The sequence below is a fragment of the Bicyclus anynana genome, chromosome 25 (assembly GCF_947172395.1).
Source record: "Bicyclus anynana chromosome 25, ilBicAnyn1.1, whole genome shotgun sequence".
Lineage (NCBI taxonomy): Eukaryota > Metazoa > Arthropoda > Insecta > Lepidoptera > Nymphalidae > Bicyclus > Bicyclus anynana.
In genome coordinates, this window is record NC_069107.1 from 9,097,507 (window position 1) to 9,125,268 (window position 27,762).

General features: G+C 37.0%; 1 protein-coding gene across 7 annotated transcripts; it reads left to right on the forward strand.

Moving 5' to 3' along the window:
- Positions 1 to 27,762, forward strand: LOC112049582 (zinc finger protein 675). Of its 7 annotated transcripts, none has more exons than XM_052889171.1 (13): positions 1 to 284; positions 1,814 to 1,921; positions 20,717 to 20,927; positions 21,107 to 21,319; positions 21,744 to 21,910; positions 22,369 to 22,454; positions 23,044 to 23,169; positions 23,512 to 23,631; positions 24,089 to 24,241; positions 24,518 to 24,592; positions 25,710 to 25,821; positions 26,547 to 26,651; positions 26,945 to 27,762. In XM_052889171.1, the coding sequence occupies exons 1-13, from the start codon at positions 174 to 176 to the stop codon at positions 27,116 to 27,118; spliced, it is 1,761 nt and encodes a 586-aa protein (XP_052745131.1). In that variant the 5' UTR covers positions 1 to 173; the 3' UTR covers positions 27,119 to 27,762. The 7 variants fall into 7 exon arrangements, with proteins under 7 accessions (XP_052745131.1, XP_023943298.2, XP_023943299.2 ...); XM_024087530.2 differs by lacking the exons at positions 20,717 to 20,927; positions 21,107 to 21,319; positions 21,744 to 21,910; ... (6 more) ...; positions 26,547 to 26,651; positions 26,945 to 27,762 and adding exons at positions 3,130 to 3,340; positions 3,530 to 3,736; positions 7,063 to 7,229; ... (6 more) ...; positions 13,982 to 14,086; positions 16,586 to 18,955; XM_052889172.1 differs by lacking the exons at positions 1 to 284; positions 1,814 to 1,921 and adding exons at positions 19,426 to 19,769; positions 20,437 to 20,554.

Genomic DNA, 27,762 nt, shown 5'->3' on the forward strand with positions numbered 1-27,762 from the left:
TAATAACTAATCTGTGTTTACTTTCTTGCAAGAGTTTTGCTTTCTTTCCTTCACGTTTCCTTGATCCTTCCATTCCATGCAAAATCCACTGAGAATAATTAGTTAAGTGACACCATTACAATTGTGGGAATTGTGCCATAGAAAACAAATGTAAGACGTGGTATTAATTAAATATGGGAACAACAGAAGCAACACACTATTGTATGGGATGTTTATCTCATAGAGACGATAAACACACTGAGTCCTATAATATTCAAAGCGAGGCTTTGAAAGCTGTGCTTCAGGTAATCATTAAACAATCACATAGTCCGGCATTCGAGCTTCGATCAACACCTTACGCCAGTTTGACACAGTCGGTGTATGATCTGACCAAGTGAACTCCGGTACCTCTACCTACTTGGACACAACTAGACAACACTAGTATTGTGGCAAGTGGCAACGCACAAACCAAGGCCACTAGGACTACGACTAAACTTCCTAGTTTACTAGGACCATGTGCTAATTCTCCAAGCTAACTTGGTTGCGAAATGTATACAAGTAGGATATCAGGAGGTCATGTATTAAAAACAACTATGCGTTTCAAGTGAAAAATTTGCAGATTGTTTATTCATTTCCCGTCTCACCTCTTTGATTAACTGCCAACAAGTCAGTTATAAGTTATTTCGCAATTTTTATTGACTGATAAATAAAATTTGAAAATATAAAAAGATGAGGAATGCTCCTCATATCACTCATTTTATAAAATGAAAAAAGAAGATATGTATTTGTAGATTTTATAACTTAATAATTATTTATTCTCGAGCATCAAACTTACTTAAAATCTAGCTGAATGTCTCACAATTCGCAGGAATAATGAAAGCCCAAAAAAAAGAACAAGTATTAAATCTGTTAAAAATGGTATATATCCATGTATTCATACCATTAAATTTGTGTATTCTTATAATTGATTTGCTGAGTATTATATAGAGCACAACCTGCTCAAGTCAGGCAATAATTTTTTTTTAAACAAAAAGAATATTTGCCTTATCTTTTCTTTAAACTAGTTGGAAAAAACTGTATCAGGAGTGGGTACTTCAATAGTCCAAAATTGCAAGGATCAAACCACCATCCCATTGGTGGTGAGTCGGGGTGCTTTAACTTGAGCTATTGTGGCTCTAAAATTAGAATAAAAGTTTTTTTTTTATTCTTTACAAGTTAGCCCTTGACTACAATCTCACCTGATGGAAAGTGATGATGCAGTCCCCTTTCGGTTTCTACACGGCATCGTACCAGAACGCTAAATCGCTTGGCGGTACATCTTTGCCGGTAGGGTGGTAACTAGCCACGGCCGAAGCCTCCCCACCAGCCAGACCTGGACAAATTAAGAAAATCTCAATCTGCCCAGCCGGGGATCGAACCCAGGACCTCTGTTTTATAAATCCACCCCACATACCACTGCGCCACGGAGACTGTCAAAAGTGATACTCAGATTACTTTTATTCTAATTTTATGCTATGCTAGCTATGTTAATTTCAACTGATAAACTAGTACACTTACAAGAAGCCTTCTCGTAAAAGTCCACTGGGTCTTTTTGATTTAATTATGTACATTGTTAAAAATTATAAATAAATTAAGACTATGAAAATTCAGAGTTTCCATAAAACTTTGTTTTTTTAAAAGAATCAACATAAGGTCTAAGGTCCATCCTTCTGCTATAAGGTATCCCCCTCTTTGGCTGTGTATGTGAAGTGACCCATTAGAATGTGCTGATAATGATGATAACAATATATGTATATAGTACATCATAAACTAATTTTGAAAAAATGTTTTTCAGGTAAACAATGTTATGTTATGTAACATTTGTACGAAATTTGTGCTCAAGAGTGAAAAGTTCATACAGAATGTGCAAAGAAATCAAAAATATTTGGAAAACTTCAAAAACGTAAGTTTCAAGTTGTAAGTTTGTCCTTCCTTTTGATCATAATGAACTAAGTGTAGCTTCATGTCTTATTGAGCTGTCTGTGACTATGATTCTTTTACACCTACAGATTAGACAAGCATAGCTTGCTCCATCGCTTGTTGGGTAATTAATCCTTTTTCAACTATTTATTTACTAGCAGACACCTCATGGTTTCACCTATGTGTTTCCAGTAGGGTTATTATGTAACTCGATGTACCATTTAAGTAATCAGTCACTACATAGTTTTTTATCGTATTTTAGTTTTTGCAAATATGTATCTTGTTTTTTTCAACAAAATTACATAGTCATCCTCATTTTATGTAAATTTACAATAGTGTAGTAGTGGAAGTAACAAGTATTAACATTACTTTAACAATAAATCAGTATTTACGTAATTTTGTTGAATTAGTTGTGTTGGATGATTGTTAAAACAAAAAGTCACTGGCATTAGACGTAAGATGGAGTAGTCAAGGTCATTTCATAGAAAGAACTATGTTAGATGATCACAAAAAAGAAAATACGACGAAAATCGATATAGTGACTCATTGTTTGAATGGAACACCGAGATACAAAATAAGGCCCCATAGGAATAAGAGAATAATTTATTGCCTAGCACGGATACATATAAAAAAATATTATAAAATCGCAGAGGATATATCTATTTCGAGATCTAGACCAGCCATTTTCCTTTTTTCCAAACAAACTAAACATAGAACTTTCTGTGCTGTGGGGAGACTAACATTCTGAAGGAACACAGTAAAATTAATAAGTCTCGTCCACTTAATGAGATCGTCATGCATACTATGGGGCGACAGAGGGGGGAAATAACCTTACTGCGTACCAGTCAAGAAAGTTTTAGTTCTCTCTCATAGAGATCTTTCAGACTCTTGAGCCAGCGGTAACCGTGACTGCACAACGACTATCGGATCAGGTGCGGGCAATCCAACGTCATCTGCTCGATGCAGCCATTATTGTTCCGATAGTCGTTTTGGTCAATGGTCGTAAAGCAAAAAGCTTCGACCAACACCTCAGCTTTTGCTGAACTGCTGGATCAAAGATCAGATACAGAATGCAGTGACCCTTTAGACGGCGCGTATTGTGAGGAGATTCCTCTCTCTGGAGCTGGTTTGATTATTTTAGTTTAGTTTAGTTTAGTTTTATATAGATAAATATATATGTAGATTATGTAGCTTACAGATTCAACAAGATTTGTCACTAAAGAGTTGGTCAGTCTGTCAGTTGTATCTTTGTATTCATTTTATCTGACTGGTGACAATGATGACTTGGAGTCGCCCATTGTTACTGGACTGAGTTCACAAACCAATGAGGTTGCAGTTAAATTTGAACCCAAAGTGGAGTTGTCTTTAGAATATTTGGGCCAAGAATTCTTGGATGAACATGGTGAGTGAGGTGTACATTATGTAAATAATAATATTCAACCTGATATTCTAAAGTAAAAAATTTGTGTGTGTGACCGTTTGTTACTCAATTACACTATTGTGTGTCTTGCTATTCGCCGGTCTTATGTTTACTTGAAAAAAACTAATTTTGATTTTGATTTTTATTTAATGTATTTCTGTATATGTGCAGATTATCAAGAATCTCCTATCAAAGAAGAGAAACATGTATTGGAAAATTGTAAAGAAGAAAACAGACAAAATCTTGACAATAACAGCTTAAAACAACAGAAGGTAAAGACGGAAAAAACTAAAAATAAAACCATATCAACAAATGAGAAAATACTACGAGTCAAAGTAAAAAAAGAAAAACTCAAGGAAAGGCAAAAACCACAGGAAGGTAGACTAATGTAGCAATTTTCTTTATTATTTTCTTAAATAATTCCGAGAGAGAATGACTGAGAGAACCTCTTGATAGCGGTGGTCATCAACAGAGAGGTTACTTCCCAGCTCGGGTCAGTTTACGATTTAAAAGGGAATACCCATCCCTACCCTTACCACACGGCAATTAACTTATAAAATTCTTGACAATTTTACTTTAATAATGAGATCATTAATGTATTATCCAAAAATAAAATATTGCTACAATGTTTTATGACATTTTTAATTTGTCCATAATGGTGTCAAGCTATGTTTAAGTTTTACGATATTTTTTGAAGACGTATAATAATGGTTTGTTTGTTCGTTTTCTTATTTGTTAAGCTTGTTGGTAACAGAAAAAAATGATACAAATAAAATAATCCAACTTTTAATGTTAATTCGCCGCTTTTGGTAAACCAGCAAATACTTTGACCTAGAAGATTGATAAAAAAAATATTTTTCTTTAAAAAAAATATTCACTTGATTGCGGAACACCACTGACCTCTGATTATGAAATTATTCAAGCAGTGGAATTATTCAAAAACTGCATTCAACAAGCAGCATGGTCATCTACTCCCGACCTCACAACATACGCAGAGGACATGCGCTTCTATCAAAAGCCCGTTCTCGAACTAATAAAGAACAAGCACCAGATAAATTCAAATTCAACCAGCTTGCGTTACCATTAAAGCAGGTGTCCCTCAGGGCACCGTTATGGGTCCCTTACTGTATCTGATTTATACTTATGATCTTCCGAATGCAGAAAAGGTAGTCACCGGCACATATGCTGACGAAACAGCTATTTTAGCAGCTGATGCAACTTCATCTATCGAAATGGTTGAAGGACTGGAGAATTAAAGCGAACAAATTGCACATGTCCAATTAAAAATTGCAAATGTAGAACCCAATCAGATTAAGATCCCTCCGTCAGAGAATGTCAGATATTTAGGTATATATCTGGACAGACGGCTAACTTGGACGAAACACATCTTCACGTAAAGAAAAGCAAGCCCTTGGTCAACAAGTGAGAAAGATGTATTGGCTTTTAAATCGAAAGTCCCAACAATAGCTGGAAAATAAGCTTTTAGTATGCAAGATCATACTTAGATCGGAATGGACGTAATTGGAGTACTAAACGACATCTCGACTGAAGTGCTTACGACAAGGGGATGCCCGCAAGGCGGGGTCTTGTCACCCCTGCTATGGACCCTTGCAGTCGATCACCTGCTGTATAAGATGGCTGAACTCCGCATAGATACCCAGGGATACGCGGATGACCTGGTAATCATTTTGAGAGGAAACTGCCAAAGTACTATTTCGTACCTCATACAGAAAGCACTAAACACCATTGAAAGATGGTGCAAAGACAATGACTTATCTGTTAATGCAGATAAAACAGTCATTGTCCCATTCACCAATAAGCATAAACTCGAAAAACTCGAGCCGCCTATTTTGAATGGAAAACACATTCCGTTCTCGTGCGAGGCTAAGTATCTGGGTATTACCTTAGACCAGAAACTTACTTGGAACTCTCACGTGGATGGTACACTTAAGAGGGCGAAAACAGCCCTCGGTATCTGCAGTCGACTGGCAGGAGCACGATGGGGGCTGAAACCTAAAATAACCCTCTGGCTCTATACAGCTGTGGTGAGGCCGATTGTATCTTACGCCTCAACAGTTTGGTGCAGGAAAACGATGCAGAAAACCACTCAAAGTAAGCTTAGCAGTCTTCAAAGATCTGCCTGCTTGCTTATAACCGGAGCCATGAACACCTCACCTGGAGCAGCTCTTGATGCACTACTTAACCTCCCGCCCCTGTTTCTCTATTTGGAAAAGGAGGCAAGAGAGGGCATGTACAGAGTAATCTGCCAGAAAGAGGTGAACTGGCTTTCTCAAGTTATGAGGAACCTACAAAACTCAGTTCTTGATATCCCATTTTGGGGATGCCATCAGACAATATGACCCCAAACTACTACTTCCAAAGGAACTACACCGTTGAGATACCCGATCGGGACAGGTGGCTAAAAAATGAAATAACTTGGAAAGCGGGAAGCCTAAAGTGCTACACCGATGGTTCCAAGTCAGGAAAAGACGTAGGCTGTGGAACCTATGGAGAGAAGCCCAGGGTGAAAATTCACCGGAACCTGGGAACGTATACCTCCATCTTCCAGGCAGAGGTGTACGCTATCATTGATTGTGCGGAAGCCTTGCAGCAAAACAACTACGTTAACAGAACTATTTATATTCACTCTGACAGCCAAGCGGCTCTTTCAGCCTTGTCCGCGGAGGTTATTACCTCTAGACTTGTTGAAAACTGCTGGCAATGTCTGAATAACTTGGGCAACCGTAATCAGGTTATCCTTCGCTGGGTTCCAGGGCATGCAGGAATAGTCGGCAACGAAAAGGCGGACCAACTTGCGAAACTAGGCGCGAGGTTACCACAGACAGGACCTGAACCCTTCTGTGGTATACCTAAAAGCCTAGCCAAACTCACCCTGTTAACTTACTGTTACTACGACACCCTTATTCGCTGGTGAAAACTTCCAGGAATGAATCACTCAAAAGCGCTAGTAAAATCCTTCAATAAGAAGGCTGCTTCAGACCTACTAGCGCTTAGTAGGAAAAACCTATGTATCTTAGTGCGGGCACTTACCGGACACTGTGGACTCAATAGACACATGTTCAATCTTAAACTCCGGGACACAGATCTGTGCAGACTCTGCCTAGACGCAGAGGAAACACCTATGCACATCTTATGCAATTGCCCAGCTCTAATACATAAACGCAACCTCCACTTAGGGCATTACACAATGGATCCAGAGGAGGTGAAACACATCCCAGCCAAGAAACTGCTGCTGTACCTGGCAGCAACCAGTATTGGAGGGGATATCTAGTCAGTGGCGATCACAATAGATCGGTAACGGTCAACGTGATACAGGACCTCAAGAGACCTGCAGAGCCGCGACATCAAGAAGAAGAAGAAGAAGAATTGGAGTACAACTTTTTAGTATTTTATTCGAGTACGAACTATTTTTGGATTTACCAAGTGGAGTTAAGGTGCCCAAATCAGGATTTTTTAGGTTCGTCGGTTCAATATTGGTTTTGTGTGTTTGTTTGCATTGAATAGGATGTAAAACTACTGCACCGATTTGAAAAATTCTTTCACTGTTGGGAAGCTGCACTATCTCCGAGTGCTATAGGTTATTGTTTATCCCAGTGTTCCTACGAAAAAGGGGAACCACGCGTAAAACCGCACGGCGTATGGTAGTGGATAATAAATAATTTACAATAACTTGGAATTTGTAGATCCAAACATACAAATGTTTAAGATAACTTTGGAACAATGTATGAAACGTAGAGCAAAAATTCGAGAGGACCCCAAATATAAGAACTTGTATTACAAATGCGAGGACTGTATCAAAGGGTTTAATTTCAAAGAAACTTATGACAAACATATGGAGGCACACAGCAAGGTAAATATTGGACTAAGCATCTGCGATAGCCTGGCGTACCTTTTGGAAAGCTTAAAAATCTAAGTTATGCTCTATTCAAAATAAAGTTCCGCATATGATGTTTGCGTATCCATGCATACAAGTTATAAATGCGAAACTCGTAAGTTTGTCTGTCTGTCTTGTCTGTCTGTTACCTTTTCACGAATAAACAGCTGAACCGATCAAGATGAATTTTGGTATTAAAATAAATAGGACCTTGGAGCACAAATATGCTACTTCTTATCTCTAAAATAAGAACAGAAGATGAAATAGTTGAAAGTTTGAAGAAAGTTTTTAAGAAAAGTTGTCCATTTTTAGAGTTACAGTTATAAAAGTTGGTGCATAAATCATGAAAAAAATTATGAGATGTAATGTGAGTTCAGAATTTTAAAATCAACCCCAACCGGGGTTTTGGGTTTACACAGGTTTTGAACTTTTTTATGAAAGTCTGTCTCTCAGAAAGTGTATCTTTCAAGTCAAAGCATATTCACGATAATAGATACATTGACTATAGATAGAATGTGAAATGTAAAGGAGATAAAAAATTCAATCCATTTCTTTTATTTTATGTTCTTATTTTTTTCTTTATTTTCTTACGTTTCCCTAATTTTATTTTTTCTTTCTTTTTTTTCTTTTCTTACCTTTCTTTCTCTGTTCCCTCTTTTCTTTTCTTGCCTTTTCTTTATCTCTGTTCTCTTTTTTCAAGTTAGCTTTGTGGTTATAGGTACATTGGCGATATTTTTAATAAGTTATAGGGTGTCCACTAGTATTCAATATTTTTTTTGTATTTTAGGAAAAAGGAGAATTTGTGTGTGAAATATGCAAGTGCAGAAAGGACACTTTACAAAAAATGTTGGCGCACAAGCGATGCCATCACATGTAAGACGTTATTATTGTATTTTTAAAATTATACATATCTTTACTTCGCAGTCTCACCTGTGTAGTGTTCACTTTGGGAGTATTATAAATATATATTTGTGAATTGGGAATAAAACATCATCATCGTTAACAACCCATATTCGGCTCATGGTTGAGCCCGAGGTGGTTTATAGTTGGTAGACGTCTGTTACAAGCCAATTTTAAAAGCCAAGCCAAGCCAAGCAAAGCCGACGGGGTCGGATTAAGGAGGTCTAAAGAATCTCGCAAGTTTGAATGAAAGTCCTTAAGAGTGTGCAATATGTAACTTGGTGGTTACAAATGGTTCTGGATCTCAGATTCTGAAGAAGTTAGGAGCCTGATATTTAAGTAAATGATATTTCAAAGTGTAAGCTTCGTTATGACTATACAAAATACACAATTTGTAAAACTTTTCTCGATAGTTTATTTTTTTGAAAAATACATGTTTTGCTCACATTTTGCTTTCAATCTCAGGAAAAGCAAACTTATTTACTTAAATTTTTGTTTTGTATAGAAAATTAGGTATATATAACATGGCCATTTTGTTTTTCGTTATGTTGTTTAATTACCTCGCAATTAGGTAAAAATGGTTTTGGCGCTCACGTCATAAAATTTGCGTCGCGCGTCATTCGCTCCGTGCTTTTCACTCACGTGAAAGTCACAATTCGGCGTCTCGTTTGCGCTTCGAATTTTATCCATATCGTAACGACGCGCTGCGCGCTCTTAAGTTTTTATGCTACAAACTTGGAATGTGATGTGGGTGACCCAGGTTTTGAAAAAATCCCTACACCCTGTAGTGTGTGTCTTGCTATATTTATTTACGTATATAATAACAATTGCAGACGCTACCGGTGCCGCAAGTGTGGGCTGACCCGGGGCAATCGGAAACTCGTCATTGAGCACTACACCACCACCCATATGAACGACGCCTGCAAGTACAAGTGTCCACACTGCAGCAAAGTGTTCAAGTAAGTTAGATATCTTCGTCATCGTCAGGCCTTGTGGTTTTCACTAATAGATAGAGTGGTTGATGAGGAAGGTTTAAGTTTACAATTTGTCACAGGTTTTGTATAAAATTAGTTCAAAAACAGTTGAACAGTTGAAAACAAATGACCGTTTTTATATGAATGAAGACTCTGCTAATAGTAAACTTTGAAAGTAACAGGGTATCTGCGATCATTACTTTCGGGAGTTAAAGGGATTTAAAAGGTCATATTTGAATTGAAATTATAAGTTTCAGATAATGATTAAAATTGTTTGTTTGTTTTGTTTCAGCCGAGCACGTAACCTAACGAAGCACTTAGCTGTACATGAAATTGACAAAAGGGTACAGTGCAAATATTGTTCGAAGACTTTCGTATCTAATGCTGTTTTGAAGTCACATATTATACTGTGCGTGTTCTTTTTCAACTATTTTTTTACGATAGAGTGTGAGTGTTTGTGTGTGTGTGACTTATCACCATTTGACTGATTGTTTGACAGGTTATTTTTACAGTTTGACAGTTTGAAATGATCTTGTACCATTGTTGGTGTACTTCACTCGGGTGTATTTGAAAAACGTTCAATTGGGGATACACTTTAATCCAATAGGTGATGGGGGTTAATGAGCGGATGAGAATGATGCATAGAGAGAGACAGAGACAAATATGGATAAAGAGAGAGAGATGGATAGAGGCTTCTTTCTGTGAGTAGAGAGTAGTTTTGACGGCCTTCGAAGTGTAGTGGTATGCGCGATGGATATACGGAGGTCCTAGTTCGATCCCCTGCTGGCCCGATTGAGTTTTTCTTAAATGGTCCAGGTCTGGCTGGTTTTCGGCCGATAAAGCGTTCCAGTACGATGTCGTGAAGAAACCTACACGGTCTTACTCCTACTTCTAACAAGTTAGCCCGCTTCTATCTTCGATTGCATTATCACTTATCATCAGATGAGATTGTAGACGAAGGAACGGTTTACTGACGATAGTTGAACGTGACAACGTCATAAGAAAATACTGATGAATTAATTGCATTTTCCAAAAGAAAATGTTCGTTTTTCTAAAATACTGTTTAATAATCTTCATAGACCAGAATACACTTTATTTCTTGTGGGAAGCCTTCAGCGAGGGAACGACGCATGACGTCATCTTTTTTCGAGTGTGCAGCCGGCTCCATCGAATTATAAGACGTAGTCACGTCAAAAAAAACTCACTTTGTCTAGAAAACATCCAACAACTGAAGCGTCTGGTCAAAGGGTAAAACATTACGTATGCAAAGAGTGCGGCGCCGGTTTCGTCACACCTTGTCTGCTCAAGACTCACATGATCAAGCATTCCGACAAAAGGGACTTCTACTGCGTGGAATGCGATAAGTAAGTGCTATTAGTTTTTCTAGGTTTACATGAAAAAATATAGAAAAATACAAATGAGTTGTATAAATTGATTATGAAACACGGCTAAAACTCACGTGATACAACGTCAATCAATCAATCAATCAATTTATTTATTTGCAGATACATGCATATATATACTGGTGGTCGGTAGATGTAGATGGTAAATGTATCTTGCCAATTAGGCATGCAAATTATTTATTAAGTATTTAATGATTCAAATGACAATTTCACCATTTAAAATTTACATCTTTACAATAATTTTATAAGTAAACATTTTATAATTATATTACTAAAATAGATAATGTGTACATTTTAAATATGTAATATTCAATTATAAATAGAAAAAGATTAAACATGTGACAAAAAAAAATAATATTACCATGCTCCGACGTTGTATGACGTGAGTTTTAGCCGTGTTTCATAATCAATTGTTTTGAATAACACTCATGATAGTTTTAATTCTAAAATGAGGTATACTGTGCATCATATTTTGTTAAGTGCATCATATTGTGGACTTATGGTCACCCTTACCAAACTTCAAACTTTATCAATAATCATAGATTAACTATATCTATAGTATTTGTCTTATCCTAAGTGGCAAGCGACATTGCGCCATCTTGTTAATGTTGCGATCAATTACTTAACTAATTAATGATTTTAAACATATTTGTTGTTTATTATGAATATTATTTAAACGGGTACATACCACGACAAAACGACGAGATTTTTAATGTCGATATTTCGACTCAGTTGCATGGACCGTAGTCACGACGGGACTGAAGTTGCGAGATGCGAAGTTGACAGCTGCTGAAGCAGAACCGATCTACCCTCTTTCTTGTTCTTTTTTCTCTTTTTTCCAACATCCTCACGTTTTTGTCTGTTTAGGCAACCCGCATCGCTTTTGTTATTAGGTTTTTCGCGGCGCAATTCTACCACCAGATAATGAATCTTGGCGGTCTTTAAAATTTGATTAAATTATTAATCAAAAGACATATTGAAGTTGAAGAAGCTATTTGTTTCAGAGCTTTCAAATCAAACAGCGCGTTGAAAGGTCATCTCACGCGTGCAGCCGCGCACGTCAACTATTCTGATCGAAAGTAAGCAATTTGACTCCTTTATTGAAAGTGACGGAACTCCCAAATTACAAGTTGTTGTAAGGGCTCAGTAAAAACACAGAAACTAGCGAACTTATTATCATAGGCGTATATAGTGGGTAGGTTGGGCCCTACTCTGGAATAGTCCACCCTAGGATACTGGGCTACCGATTTGAAATTATATGATGAACGCCGAAATACTAATAATTTTACAGAAAATATCATTTAAAATCAAATAATAACAATTACAACTTAAAATAAAGAAAAACCTATAAGTAATAAATATTTAGAAAGATATTTTAAGACCTTTTCTGATACCTACCATAGATACTCTTACAAAGAAGAAATAATAAATAAGTCGAGCCGTTTCAGAGGTCTGCGTCTACAAATATTGCTAACGAAATTTTTATATTAAATGTCGATTCTGTTCAGTGATATGTAAGCCCACCCCAGGATATAATCCTAGATACGCCAATGCTTATTATGAATACGTTGTTGCACTAAGCGGTCCCAACGTCCAACGACCACTGTCATTGGGGTTGCAGTGAAATGTCATTAATTTAGCTTAAAAAAAATTACATAACAATGTCCCTTACAAGGCCCTCTAAGCCGAGATCAGAATCTCAGACGTCCTTAGAGTAGTTCCGCCTGTCTCTTCTGCTTCTGCCTTCGGGCCCCATCAGGCGATGCTTGAGCGCTCGCCCAAACCTTTGTTGACGCCGCTGAGATCACATTAAGGAGCCTACGGTACTTACATAATCAGAAAAAAGTGGAATGTAGTCTTTGATGTGACACGTGTAAATAGTGTCCCACCTTTTTGGTGCGTTTAAATTTTGCGGAAGCGTATATTTGAGTAAGTTCACTTAGTTATCATTTCATCCAAACATTACACGAGTAGAACAGTAGATAACATCCTATTGACTTACCTTGTTTTTCGGCTTTATGCGGGCGTCGTGAATGGCTTTTGGATTTCCACGCTAGAGTGGCAACACTATAGGATCTCACTAAAGTATATCAGTTCAACGTAAAACAACTGTCTTTGCTCGCATAAAACAATTATTTGCGATAAAATTTAATGCGTAGCGTTTGTAGACACGACCGTCTTTGAATGGCGCGAATTTCCGTGTCCGACCGTCGTCAGCCAATGCGTCGCTTCGGTCGACAGCGCGAATGAATCTGGAATGCTAGATGCTTCAAAATGACCAAATAAGGTCATAAAATACCTTATTTGGTCGGTTGGCTTGAAGCACCTAGCATTCCATTGGTGGCCTTTGTTAGCCACGCAAAATTGCACCTCACACTCAGACTAATTAGATAAATACCTGCCTCGCAAGACATTATTTTTCTGTCAACGATCTTATGCGATTATAAACACTGTCTCTATAGAATCGATGTTTCATAGTTTACAATCGTGTCCGTCGGTTAAAAACCTCCTTAAAAATACCTTCTTGTGTAGTTAAATGGTTTAAAAAACGAACAAAAACTGCTGGTTTAGTATAAGATATGTATGAAATCTAAGCTCGTTTTCCTTAGAAAATGGCAGAAAATTTTGTTCGTGAATTTGGGTGCGATACTAGTCCTTATGTATTTAGTCTGAGACTTCACATGATAAGCCATAGGTGTCATTCAATTCTACAGCGCGTTTTAATGTTTTTATGAAATGACAATATGTAGGTATGTACCTACGTGTACTGGCTCAAGCAGTCTTTATGTATGATTTAATAATGTATATATGTATATCTGCAGATTACAATGTGAACACTGCGAGAAGAGGTTTGAATCGCCCTCAGAATTGGATCGACACATGTACATTCATCTCGACAGCCGGCCGTATCCTTGTGATAAGTGCGAGAAGGTGAGATATCTTTGTTACTAGCGACTTCGTCCGCGTGAAATTCAGTTTTTCACACATCCCGCGGGAACCATGGATTTCTACTCAATTCTTTCCACTTTAAAATATCCGTATAACTTACCTTACCATATCAGCCGACAGACGTCCACTGCTGCCTCTTGCATGGACCTCCAAGCACAACGGTCTCGAGCCGCCAGCATCCAGCGGCTCCCTGCAACCCGCTTGATATCCTCGGTCCACCTAGTGGGGGGTTGCCCAATACTCTGCTTTCCGGTGCGGGGTCGCCATTCCAGCACCTTGGGGCCCCAACGTCCATAGGCTCTTCGAACTATGTGGCCCGCCCATTGCCACTTCAGCTTCGCGACTCGCTGAGCTATGTCAGTGACTTTGGTTCGTCTGCGGATCTCCTCATTCCTGATTCGATCACGCAGAGAAACTCCAAGCATAGCTCGCTCCATCGCCCGCTGAGTGACTTATAATAAAATAGTATAGACTAAGCAAACTCGTATGTTCTATGTTTCAGGGGTACAGTACCTCGTGGGCCCTAACCCGCCACAAGCAGTACACTCACGAAGGTTATAAGGATACCTTGAAGTACCCCTGTTCTGTGTGCCACAAAATATTTGCGGTAAGTTCTTTTTTAAATGTCAAGTTACCCCTTGACTGCGATCTCGCCCGATGTTAAATGACTATGCCATCTGACATGGAAGCTGAATTACTTGTGTTAAAGCAAACTAAATTAGTTTGATTTATATCATACTATTTCTTTATTTATAAAAATGATATTTCAGCAAACAATATGAATAATAATTATTAGTAATTATTTATTATATTTTACATTTTGTTATCGCCGCGTAGCGACGAATTGCGGTACGGACGGCTTCAGTGTACTCGTGGCGTTCGAGGCGTCTACATCTCTTGTTGTGTAATTCTTTATGGGTTACTTGGGATAGGCGAGGAGAGTGACTTGAGTGGAAAAGGGGAGTGTTAGTCGACTATCAAAGGATTCTTTAACCCTGCACACATCGTTCACAAGTACGTGACTCCACTCAAGGTCATTCTCTACCATTCTAGGGTCTTATTTTGGTAATTAAGTTGTCCTGACAAGTGTTGTGAATCATAAACCTTTGTTCGAAATTAGTTTTCTTATATTTGTAATCACTTTTGAGTCCTATAATAATTTATTAACATAATATACTATACTATTGAAAATTCATTAATATTTTAGTTATATTCCAATACACACCCACTTTAACGTGATAGGGTCTTTCGCGAAAACAGTTGAACAAAGAATACCGCCATGACGACGAGAGATCATCCACGCAGACCCTCACGGGTCTCGGAGTTACCGGCTCGGCGATGGCCTCTTACGGTGGTTGCAAACGCCGCCTGCGACTGCAGGCGGGTCACTGGGTGGGACCACTGTCGCGGTCCATGGTGCCAGAATGGATGTGTCATATCCGGTGTGTTACGCCGCGCTGCGATCGAGCCTGCGCAGGTCGCCGGCGATCTGCGGAGCTGCGGCGTGATGGTCTTCTGTCTGCGGAGCTGCGGCGTGATGGTCTTCGCCATAATAGCCAGCGTCGTCTTTTATAGCTTATCTCTGAGTAAATGCCAATATGGCGCCCGCCGCCATATTGGCGTTCGTTCGTGACTGGAAATCATTGTACAACTACTTTATCTAATCTCATGCAATACATATTATTAAATAGTTCTAAAATATAAATGTACTAGCTGACGCCGCGGGGTTTCACCCGCGTGGTTCCCGTTAGATAAATAGGCTATCTAACACTTAAAGAATTTTTCAAATCAGACCAACTCTTCATCTATAGATGTTAGTATAGATTTTTTTTTTGAAAATCATCTTTATTTTTAAATAATACAAATAATACAATAAATTTTGCTTTTACAATTATTTACACCAACTAAATACAATAATATTTAACTAAATTACTCGTAAGTATAGATTAGGTACTTTTAAGTTATTATGTAGTTATGTGTTGTACAAACAAATAAATTAATTGTATTCTAGAACTAACAACACAATAATCAGTGGCGGATTTACCAGCAGGCTGACTAGGCTGGCAAATTGGGCCTGAAATTTTTTGTTTACAGAAAGAAATAAAAACATCGTTATTTGCAAATATACGTAGATAATACATAACAATACATAGAGAAAACGTATCTTGAAAAAAAATATGAAAATTTAATAAAAATTAACAAAAAACTGATGTAATTAAGACGACAGCGCACAAATCTTACAAACCGCAAAACGCCGCTACCGTCATATTTCCAGTAGTTTTCATACATTTTATATGAACTTGCCGCACGTTTAATGTTGCAGTTTTATTGACAAAATAATATGATTGCAAACTAGACTGCGTCAAATCACGGGCGCGCCGTGGTTCTTACGCAATAATGACCTCCATAGAGATCTAGAATTACCGACAATAGCTAAGTACATGAAACAGCTCTCTCAAAACTATTTTGACAGAGCTGCCTCCCATCCCAACCAACTAGTGGTTGAGGCCTGCAATTACACTCCCAACCTAAACGCTAACTGCAAGCAGAGGCGTCCCAAGAACGTCCTTTACGATCCAGACGATGACATAACAACCGACAATGCTTCCCAGGCAACACAATCACAAGCTGCACAGCGTCTTTGCCGGCGAAGACGAGGTCCCCGATATCTAACGTCACCCGGACGTGGGTTTTCTAACTCACGATCTTGGGGGCGTCCGGACTGATTCACTCAGGTCACGGTTACCTCCTCCAGAATGGCCCTCTAAGCCGAGGTCCGAGTCTCATACGAGACGCCCTTAGAGAGCCGTTCCGTCCTCTATCTTTCTTTCAGCCTTCGGGTCACATCAGGCGATGCTTCTGCGCTCGCCCAACCCCCCCGGTGACGCCGTAGTGGTTCCGCAGGGAGTTATCGGCACCTACTCAGACAGAAAAAAAAAAAAAAAGCAAACTAGGTTATATATATAAATTGTTTTACTACCCGCTAATGAATTTTTTCTCTCTTTTTGTTTGTTTAATAGTTTTTACTTTTTATTAAATTAATGATAATAATAAATTGGTGTTTTCTAACACGAGAATAGATAAAATGTTTTAATGTCTATTCCAGTTGAATTCAACGCGCAAAACGCATATGCGCATTCACACAGGCGAAAGGCCGTACGTTTGTTCTACGTGTGGAGCGACCTTTGCCCAGTCCGGTGCGCTCGCCACACACAACAAGTTGGTGCATCTGCGCCTCACGAGGGACGGCAAGCCCAAGAAACAAGCCGCTAGCTCCTAGACTATGTGCGGTGATTCACAAGAAACAGGCCGCTAGCTCCTAGACTATGTACGGTGATTCACAAGAAACGGGCCGCTAGCTCCTAGACTATGGGCGGTGATTTACAAGAAACAGACCGCATGATTCACAAGAAACAGGCCGCTAGCTCCTAGACTATGTACGGTGATTCACAAGAAACAGGCCGCTAGCTCCTAGACTATGTACGGTGATTCACAAGAAACAGGCCGCTAGCTCCTAGACTATGTACGGTGATTCACAAGAAACAGGCCGCTAGCTCCTACACTATGTGTGACGGTGCACAAGAAACATCTCGCCTGCAACAAGAGTCTTCACTAAGTGCGGTGAAGCACAAGAAACAGGCCGCTAGCTCCTAGACTATGTACGGTGATTCACAAAAAATAGGCCGTAAGCTCCCACACTATGGAATATGCTGCGATCATTCTCTATCTATAAATACGCCACTGGCTCCAAGAATGTAATATACTAGCTGATGCCGAATATAAGAATATAATATACGGTTTCACCCGCGTGGTTCCCGTTCCCGTGGGAATACCGGGATAATATATAGCCTATAGCCTTTCTCAATAAATGGGCTATCTAACACTGAAAGAATTTTTCAAATCGGACCAGTAGTTCCTGAGATTAGCGCGTTCAATCAAACAAACAAACAAACTCTTCAGCTTTATTATATTAGTATAGATGCGGCGATGTTTCAAAGTTACTTTTATTTGTTTTTGTTAAGAAAATCAAACAGCTGTACATTTTAAGTAATATTAAACTTATCTAGACATTGACATTAAGCCAGTAAAGTTTTCACAGTTATATACAATAAATTACATACAACAATCGGGTAGATATACTCAGGAAATTAGTTTTAAAACGTCTACGTTTTATGAGATAGTGATAATTCAAGTCAAAAACTTAAAATTAAAGTTTGGTTCGAGAAGGGTCCACAACAAATTCCACATAATTTTTTTGAAGACCTACTCAATGACATCCCACACTGGGTTAGACAAAAAAAACGTAATCCCTACTTTACATATAGGGGAGGTACCCTAAAAAATATATTTTTCTGTATTTTATTTTAAGACTTACGGCGTACCTTATTTTTCTTATTTTTACATACTCTTACATATGTAATTTTCTTGTACCAGTCCCTCAGTTAAACCTCGGACTGACAGATGGGCGAGAAATTAAAGGGGTTCCTAGTTGACTATGGCACCGTACAATTTTAAAAACACCAACTTGTCTTTTTATTACATTTTCCATGAAAGTTTTGTCATTTAATTGTTTACTTAACGGTTCGAAGTTAATTCTTTTGTTAGTGACAGGAAAAAAAAATGTTAATCATTATTAATAATTTTTACATGATTCAACGCGTTTCGGAGAGAAAATAGCAATTGTGACGAAGTTTTTGTAATTAATGTACTAATAACTTACATTTTTGGAATCTTTATTAATATGAACATGTTTTTAAGTTAGATGTACAACTTTGCCTAGTACACTTTTTTTCACTGTGACCGTTAAAAGTACATACTTACGAAAAAAAACGTTTATCATAAAAAAGTTTAAATAACTTACTTTGTAGTAGAAAAATATAAACTTTCACTAGTTGAAACAATTGTTCAAATATAATTCGTCATCAACCCATATTCGGCTCACTGCTGAGCTCGAGTCTCCTCTCAGAATGAGAGGGGTTAGGCCAATAGTCTACCACGCTGGCCCAATGCGAATTGGTAGACTTCACACACGCAGAGAATTAAGATAATTCTCTGGTATGCAGGTTTCCTCACGATGTTTTCCTTCACCGATTGAGACACATGATATTTAATTTCTTAAAATGCACACAACTGAAAAGTTGGAGGTGCATGCCCCAGACCGGATTCGAACCCACACCCTCCAGAATCGGAGGCAGAGGTCATATCCACTGGGCTATCACGGCTCTCAAATATAATTAACAAGTCTAAATTCAACGCTAAAGTATTTTTTCAGCATATCATTATATAGAAAAAAATCAATACAACTTGAAAACCGTAATCTTTCTGCTAACCTATTATACTTCGTTATTATAGTGGGCCATGATGTCAGCTCGACGACTTACAGAGTATTATAAGTCGTACTATTTACTGGACATTTATTTATAAGTTATATTAACCTACAGTTATTTAATATTTAATTAATAAATGTGCTATTGAACTTTTTTGTTTTTGTTTTTACCCGATTACGGCAAATCTAAAATGAAGGGTAATGAATGAATGTTGGTTAAGTGTATGTATGTTCTACCGTAGCGCCAAAACTATTGAATCGATTTTAGTAGCCATAAATAGTACATTGATTACAATATGGAATAAAGGGATTAGAAAAAAAGAAACCTGTAGGATCATTTAGAATCCATATCAGCCTGTATATATAGCGATAGATAGGAAAGCAACCACAGATATTTTTTGTCTTCGGTTTTTTGGACAAATTCGACTTGGCTGTCGTCTGTCGTTGAAAATATTACAGCAGTAATATTTTAGCCTTTTTTCTACTTCTAGCTATAAAAATAAAAATATTTCTATAGTGGCTATAGTAATACAATTCAATTTTTGATTTTATGGCTATAGTAATAATTCTGTTGTCCGTGGTAAGTGGTTGATGTCATTGTCAATGTCAAATGTCAATTACATTTATCAATTCATATTTTGTCTTCTGTGAATTTTATTTTCAAATTTCAATTTTTGCAAAAAATCCCTAATGAAAATGAAAAATATTCAAAAAATCCTGAACTGAACTATTGAAGAAAAAGGACTCAATTTAGGGCTAAGGAAGAATTACTTATTTATATTTATGTGACGTTTACAATTGTGTTTGTGGAAATTGTGCTAGAAAACAAGCGTAAGACGTGCTAATAACAGATATGGGAACAACAGAAGCTACTCACTATTGCTTGGGGTGTTTATCTCATAGTGATGACAAACAAACTGGCTCCTATAGTATTCAAAGCGAGGCTTTGAAAGCAGTGCTTCAGGTGATCATTAATATCTATAAATAATATATGTATCTTGTAAGAATAATTCAGGTTTTACAGCTTCGACCTACACCATAAGCTTTCGCTGGATCAAGGGTTGGATACCTAAGAGTGATTCATTAGACGGCGCGTATTGTGACGAGATTCTTCGCTCTGGAGCCCTGACCTAATATTAGATTGGGCACTAACGCCCGGACACTAGAGTGTTTGATTTTTATTTATATATGAGATCATTCACGCTCCACACTTTTTTGAGCTCTTGTTGAAAGTGCTGGCCAACAAAAAAATAATGGCACGACTCGTTAGAATTAACCATTTGGAGCAATAGTTAATAATATGGAATAAAAGTTGTCAGATGGCTCTGAACCAAGTTATACAGGTTTGACGATTTGTTATTTCCATAAATATTGTCAATTTTCAAAAGTGCCTGCTAAAAAATAAAATTGGTATGTATCATTAGAACCAAGTTATGCAGGTTCGATGAGTCGTCACTTCTATACATTTTACTGAGTTAAATAAACTAAATGAGTGTATCTATGAAAATTTCAGGATTTTCGCAAGAATGGTCTTTAAAATCAATTCGGTGTGTCAAATATATAGTTGTAGACAAATGTGCTGATAATGATGATGCCGATGTCTATAGATCATCATGATAATTAAAAAAAAGTATTTTTCAGGTGGACAATATTATGTTATGTTACATGTGTATGAAATTCCTACTCAAGAGTGAACAGTTCATACAGAATGTCCAAAGAAATCAGAAATATTTAGAAAACTTCGAAAACGTAAGTTGTGTCTCTTTGATCGTAATGAACGCTTTGTGCCATTTCAACTTATGTTGTTGAGCTACAATGACTGTGGTTCTATACACCCTCCCTACCTTTATTTTCATACAGCAAGCGGTCGAGATTTACTTGACATTTATGAGTATAAAATATATTATGTAGATTGCAGATTCAACAAGATTTGTCACTCAAGAGTTGGTCAGTCTGTCAGTTGTATCTTTATATTCATTTAATCTGACCTGTGACAGTGATGACCTGGAGATGCCCATTGTTACTGAAATAAGTTCACAAACCAATGAGGTTGCAGTTAAATTAGAACCCAAAGTGGAATTGTCTTTAGAATATTTGGGCCAAGAATTTGTGGATGAACATGGTAAGTGAAGTGATTATATATTATTGTATAAATAATAATATTCATACCAATATTAAAAAATGCATATGTGTGTATGGTTGTTACACTTAACACTTAAGTGCTGTTGCAGGCTCTCACTCTATAACTCAATAAACATTTTGATTTTCATTTAGATTGAATGTATTTCTGAATATGCACAGATTTTCAAAAATCCGCTATCAAAGAAGAGAAATGTATATTGGACAATTTTAAAGAAGAAAACGGACAAACTCTGGACAATATCAGCTTGAGACAACCCAAAAAAGTATTAAAGATGAAGAAAATTATAAATAAGACCAAATCAGCATATAAAGAAAATCGACAAGTCAAAGAAAAAAAGGAAAAAGTAAAGCAACAGCAAAAATTAGGCAAAGGTATGCTAATGTAGCATTTTTTTTTAAATAGTCCCAATTTCAAAATAAATGGACCTCTGGTGAAGTTGGTAATGGTGGTGTAGGTTATATACATTATTTATTTCTTTAAAATATTATTCTGGTACAAATATTTATCCTACTAATATTATAAACGTGAAAGTTTGTATGGATGTATGTTTGGATGTTTGTTACTCTTTAATGCCACAACAACTGAACTGATTTGACTGAAATTTAAAGCACAAACCCGCGAATTCATTATAACGACAGACGGATTTATGAAATTTGGAATGGAAAAGGCTACTTTTTATCCCGGAAAAGTCTATTGTTCCCGCGGGATTTTTGAAAAACTGAATTCCACGCGGACGAAGTCGCGGGCGTCCGCTAGTGTATAATAAAAAAACTCACAATAACTTTAATTTTATAGATCTAAACATACAAAAGTTAAACATATCATTGGAACAATGTATGAAAGATAGACAAACAATGCGAGAGGACCCCAAATATAAGAACTTGTATTACAAATGCGAGGACTGTATCAAAGGGTATAATTTCAAAGAATCTTACGACACACATATGGAGGTGCACAGCAAGGTAAACATAATGGAAGAAACTCATTTTATGAAGGTCTAAACTCAGCCCGTTCTTCTGTCATAAGTTGATAGGTACGGGATTGGCTCGTGTTTCCTACATATGGTACCTACAGACTAGTACAGACATCAGACCCTCAACTGTTCAAGTGTAAAGGTTATTTTATTTTTTACCTAAAAATGATAAATTAAGTTATTTCCACGTAAAATTTTTGCTACTGCAACCTTAGGCCGAAACAAAATTTTTTGTCAAGTGACGTAATTCGTAAAAGGTACATTCCACTTAGAGATCCTAACGATCACGCTCATCACCGCACTTTTGCTGTAGATTATTTTTCTGTACGAATGTCGTTACCACTCGGACAGTCTTTTCGACTAATTTTAGGTTAAAGAGATTAAATTAATTTGAATTTCTGCAAAGTGATGTTTGCTTTTATCCAATAATATTTTTTTGCTTTTTAGGAAAGAGGTGAATTTGAATGTGAAATATGCAAGTGGAGAACTAACACTACACAAAAACTGTTGGTGCACAAACAATACCATCACATGTAAGAATTATAGTTATGTATTTTAAAATGGATACAGCCTTTAACCATCCAGTTTATCTGGCAAATATTGCGATAAGCAATAATACCGCCTTTGCACATACTTGTATACTATGTTTTCTTTGTATTTTTTTTCTTTTGTGCAATAATGTATTAGTAAATAAAATAAAAATTGGGAATATTGGGATAAAACAGCATAAAATATTTGTCTGATGGCCATAGATATAAATTTTTTTTTTTTACATTTTAAATAAATTAACTTAGTGAGAAAAATATAATAAATTAACATTTAATTCTTTCTTAATAATTTTTTTTGACTATAAATGTCAACCATTTGTAATTAACAGAAACACAAAAATATTAATTTACAAACACAAAACAGGCAAAGATACAAATTCATTTTCAGAAAGTGTGTTCAAAGTGTGTTTCCTCGTAAATGTGTTATAAAACGTCGTATGACATGCGTGCGTTGATAATTACAGCCTCTGGTTCCTTACTAAAGCTCTCTCCTCCGGCTCGACCTTGCAATATACCCTCGGCTGTAATTTTCAACTTACCGCACTTATATCATTATGTACTATTACAATTGTAGCCGTTACCGGTGCGGCGAGTGTGGGCTGACCCGCATCAACCGGTTCACCGTCAAAGACCACTACATAGCCACTCACCTGAACAGTGTCTGCCAGTACAAGTGTTCACACTGCAGCAAAGTGTTCAAGTAAGTTTTGTATTGTCATCATCAGCCCTAGCTACCGGTGCGGCGAGTTTGGGCTGGTTCACCATCAAAGATAAAAAAAAATACCAGCCAAAAGACCAACTACATCGCCGCTGAGTCGAGTGTGCGCCATTATTCCGAGTGTCAATCATGCAGCATAAGATATTTTTATTGCTCAAGGAACAAAAATATCCATACTTAATATTATAAATGTGAAAGTGTTTGTGTCTGTCTGTCTGTTTCTTTGTCCGTCTTTCACGGCAAAACGAAGCGATGAATTGACGACGACGATGGTGATGAAGATGATGATTATTAAAATTATTAGTTTGTTTTGTTTTGTTTCAGGCGACAAGTGTCCTTAAAAAAGCACTTGGCATTTGTACATGGAAACAATAAAAGGATAGAGTGCAAATATTGTTCGAAAACTTTCGCACATAAGGAAGGTATAAAATCGCATATTATACTGTGAGTATTCTTTTTAACTGCTTTTCTTTTAATTTGAAGTCTGTGCGGGTGCGCGCATGTGTGTGTGTGTTTGTGTGTGTCTGTGCCGGTGTGTGTGGGATTTTGCGTGGTTGTCTTGTACCCTTGATGTTGTACACACTTACACTTTCACCCCCCTCCCCCTATCTTAAAGGGCTAAACCGATCATAATGATGATGAGAACTGGAAAACCAAAATAAAAAAAAAAAAAAACTGCACGCAACTAACGGTTCTCTGTTTTATACATACAGTGGTTTAACTAACGTATCTCTTGTTGGGTTGAGTATTAATGACCAGTTTTAATACAAAGAGAAATGTTAAAAGAAAAAGAGAGATATGTATATCGATAAAGACATAGAGAGATACAGAAAGACGGATAGAATTAGAGTGACAGTAGTTTCTGTTTCAAACTTAAGCTGAAAAGTCTCATTTTGTTTAGAAAACATCCAACAACAGAAGAAGCGTCTGGTCAAACGGTAACTCATCACGTATGCAAAGAGTGCGGCGCCGGTTTCATTACACCTTGTCTGCTAAAGAATCACATGACCAAGCATTCCGAAAAAAGGGACTTCTACTGCGTGGAATGCGATAAGTTAGTGCTATTTGCCTTATTTTAATTTTTCCATGTTTTATACAATTTTCGGGTGGTACATAATTTGTGAAATCGTGGTTTGAACCACAGATTAATTATCTGTCATAACCTAAATGACAAGCGATATTGCGCCATCTTGTTATCGTTGCGATCATTTACTTGGTTAATTGTTTTAAGCCATGAATGCCGGGGTTTAATGAACGGTCTTTAAAATTGGCTTATTATTATTAATTGAATTTTATAGACATATTCACATGATAAAAACATTTGTTTCAGAGGTTTCAAAACAAACAACGCGCTGAAAAATCATCTCAAGCGTGCTGTACCGCACGTCAACTATTTAGAATTAAAGTAAGGACTTAATATCACACCCTCATTGCAACTTATGGAAAAGTTGCTCTAAGGCCCAAGCTCAATAAAAACAAACAGATGAACTTATGGCTACGTTCCATTAAGCGATCACAATGTCTAATACACACTTGTAACTGCTCCAGATGACGATCACCGAGAGAACGTCAATAATATCGTCATTACTTTTGCTAAAAAAATTATACATGATAACCATTAATTACTTAGTTAGTTGTATCCAACCTTTAAGGTTTTTGATCAATTGGAACGTGTACGTTGGGATTTGTTTGCAAGGAAAATCAAAAATTCATGAATTATAATTGGATTTATAATGGCAACATTTCAACTCTCTCTGCGAGGTCATTTTGAATTCAAGCCTATTGTGAATTCAATTGGTCAAACACCTTGAAGTTTAAATACAACTAATTTAGTGTTGTGGAACGCGTAGATAAATTAATTACTCATCATAAATAAAAAAACATTTTTTTTTTCATATTTTTAATTTTACGCTTAACGATCCATTCCACTTGAGTTTAAAAATGCAACGTTCGCCGGCAAATGGAAAAGATGTGGTCGTGAACGTGTTCGTCGTGATCGCTTAGTGGAACGTAGTACTCAGCTTCCTAAGTCATTAAAAGACATTCTAACCATAAGAAATATAAAACAAAAATTAAAAGAGTATTATCTAAAACTTATCACTAACAAATATGAGTAACATAAGTATTACCAATTATTGTATGAACAGCCTGTATATACAAATATCACTCAGATGTCAGTTTTATTCACTTCATACCCACCTTTTCTGTTTTTGTTTACATTTTGTTTCCAATTATTGTTTTTAAGTTAAACGTAGTGTTTTTATGTATTATGTGTATTTTTAATTGTAAAATTAGATTTCACTTTCTAATTTTTAATTATTTTTAAGTTCATAGTAGATTAGTATTAGAGTATTATATAGTAGTAGATTTAATTATAGTATTGTCAACGGCGAAGGGTGCGCAGAAAAACTTTAACAAGTTTATGTCTGCACCTTTTTAATTTTGATCATGTAATTATTATATATAATTAAATAAATAAATAGTCTTTAGGTAGTGATTTAGTAATGTATGTATATGTGCAGACTACAATGCGAACATTGCGAGAAGAGGTTTGGAGTGACCCGAGATTTGGAGCGACATACGAATAAAGTCCATCTCAACCGCCGCCCGTATCAGTGTGATAAGTGCGAGAGGGTGAGATATATTTGTTACTAGTGGACGGCCGCAATTCGACCGTGAATTTTCACGAAATAGAAAGTACATTACTTATTGCTCAATAACTCCTCTATCTACTTGTGAAAATCGCATCAAATTAGTTCCTCATTCGAATATTTATTTATTTTTTATATTAAATACTCTATATTTGTACTCCACAATAATTAAAAAGCAAAACAAAACACAAGAAGAGTCCTATAATTAATATATAAGTAATTTATTAGGGCATCCCCCTAGACGGGATGCCTTGAGCAATTGCTTAAATAGCGTATAACTATAGGGTAATCCCAAATTGGTCCTGTGAAGTTAGCTGTTTATCAGGAATTATGTAGGGTTCTAATAGTGTTAAAAGAATTATGTAAAACAGTCAAGTAATTTCAGAGCTTTTTCAATTCATACATACATAAAAACAATCACTTGAAATGTTTCCTCTTTATAGTATTGGTCCAATCAGTTGGTAATTTTGCCGGAAGTGGTTTTATTTTTACTAAGTTGCGCCGCGAGCGTCAATAATTCGATGTGGCAAAATGTAAATTCAAAAAAAGCACTTCATAATCCATAAATTTTTTAAATTTTATTTCATTATTAGGAATAATTCTTAGAACCTTATTTTTTTTACTATTATACTATACTCATTTTAAAACTCCCGGAAAACATTCCAGGTAACCATGTTTTTTTTTGATCCAATATGTTCTATGTTCCAGGCGTACATTACCATGTGGGCCCTCAGCCAACACAAGCGTTTTACACACGAAGGTCAAAAGCGACCCTTGAAGTACCCCTGCTCTTTTTGCGACAAAATATTTGCGGTAAGTTTTTTTTAATGTCAAGTTAGCAATCGACTGCGATATCGCCTGATGTTAAGTGACAGTCTGAAGCATGAATGACTTATTTGGAAGAAGTCCCAAGTTTATTCTAACCTTTATATCGGAGAGCACGTAAAGCCGTCGGCCGTTAACATTTTTTTTTTTTTCTTAAAAGAATATATTTTTTTAATGTGATCAGTACCCTCCAACTTACAAAAGAGACCGTCAGAAATGTCTATAAAAAGAAAACAGTAATTTAAAGAATTTTAATTCTTTAATTTTTTTAATTTTGCCAGGGAAGTGGAGCGCGCAAAGTGCACATGCGCACTCACACAGGCGAGCGGCCGTACGCTTGCACCAAGTGTGCGGCGACCTTTAGCCAGTCCGCCGCGCTCGCCACACACAACAAGTTGGTGCACCTGCGCCTTACGAGGGACGGACAACCCAAGAAACAGGCCGCTAGCTCCTAGACTATGTGCGGTCATTCAAAAGAAACCTTCCGCTAGCTCCTAGAGTATGTGTGCACTCACACAGGTGAGCGGCCGTACGCTTGCACCAAGTGTGCGGCGACCTTTAGCCAGTCCGGCGCGCTCGCCACACACAACAAGTTGGTGCACCTGCGCCTCACGAGGGATGGACAACCCAAAAAACAGGCTGCTAGCTCCTAGACCGGTCGGTGATTCATAAGAAACAGACCGCTAGCTCCTAGACTATGTGCGGTGATTCACAAGAAACATGACGGTAACTCCCAGACTATGTGTGGTGATTCACAAGAAACAGACCACTAATTTTTAGACTATGTGCGATAATTCACAAGAAACAAGCATCTAGCTATGTTTGACGATTCGCAAGATACAGTCCGCTAGTCATACTTGAATAACAAGAATATTTTTAAAGAACAAGATATATTGATTAAGATTTCTGATGTCCCGATGATTAACCATTAGGGATGGGCTGGACTATTAAAATAATATTATGCCGCTTATAATAACGAGAGAATTCCAGCTCAAGAATTAGGCTAGCTCCTAATTTATAATTGAAATATGCAGCGGTGACTATGTTTCCTTTATTGTATATATGTACAGTTATTTAATTAATAAATGTTTTGAACTTT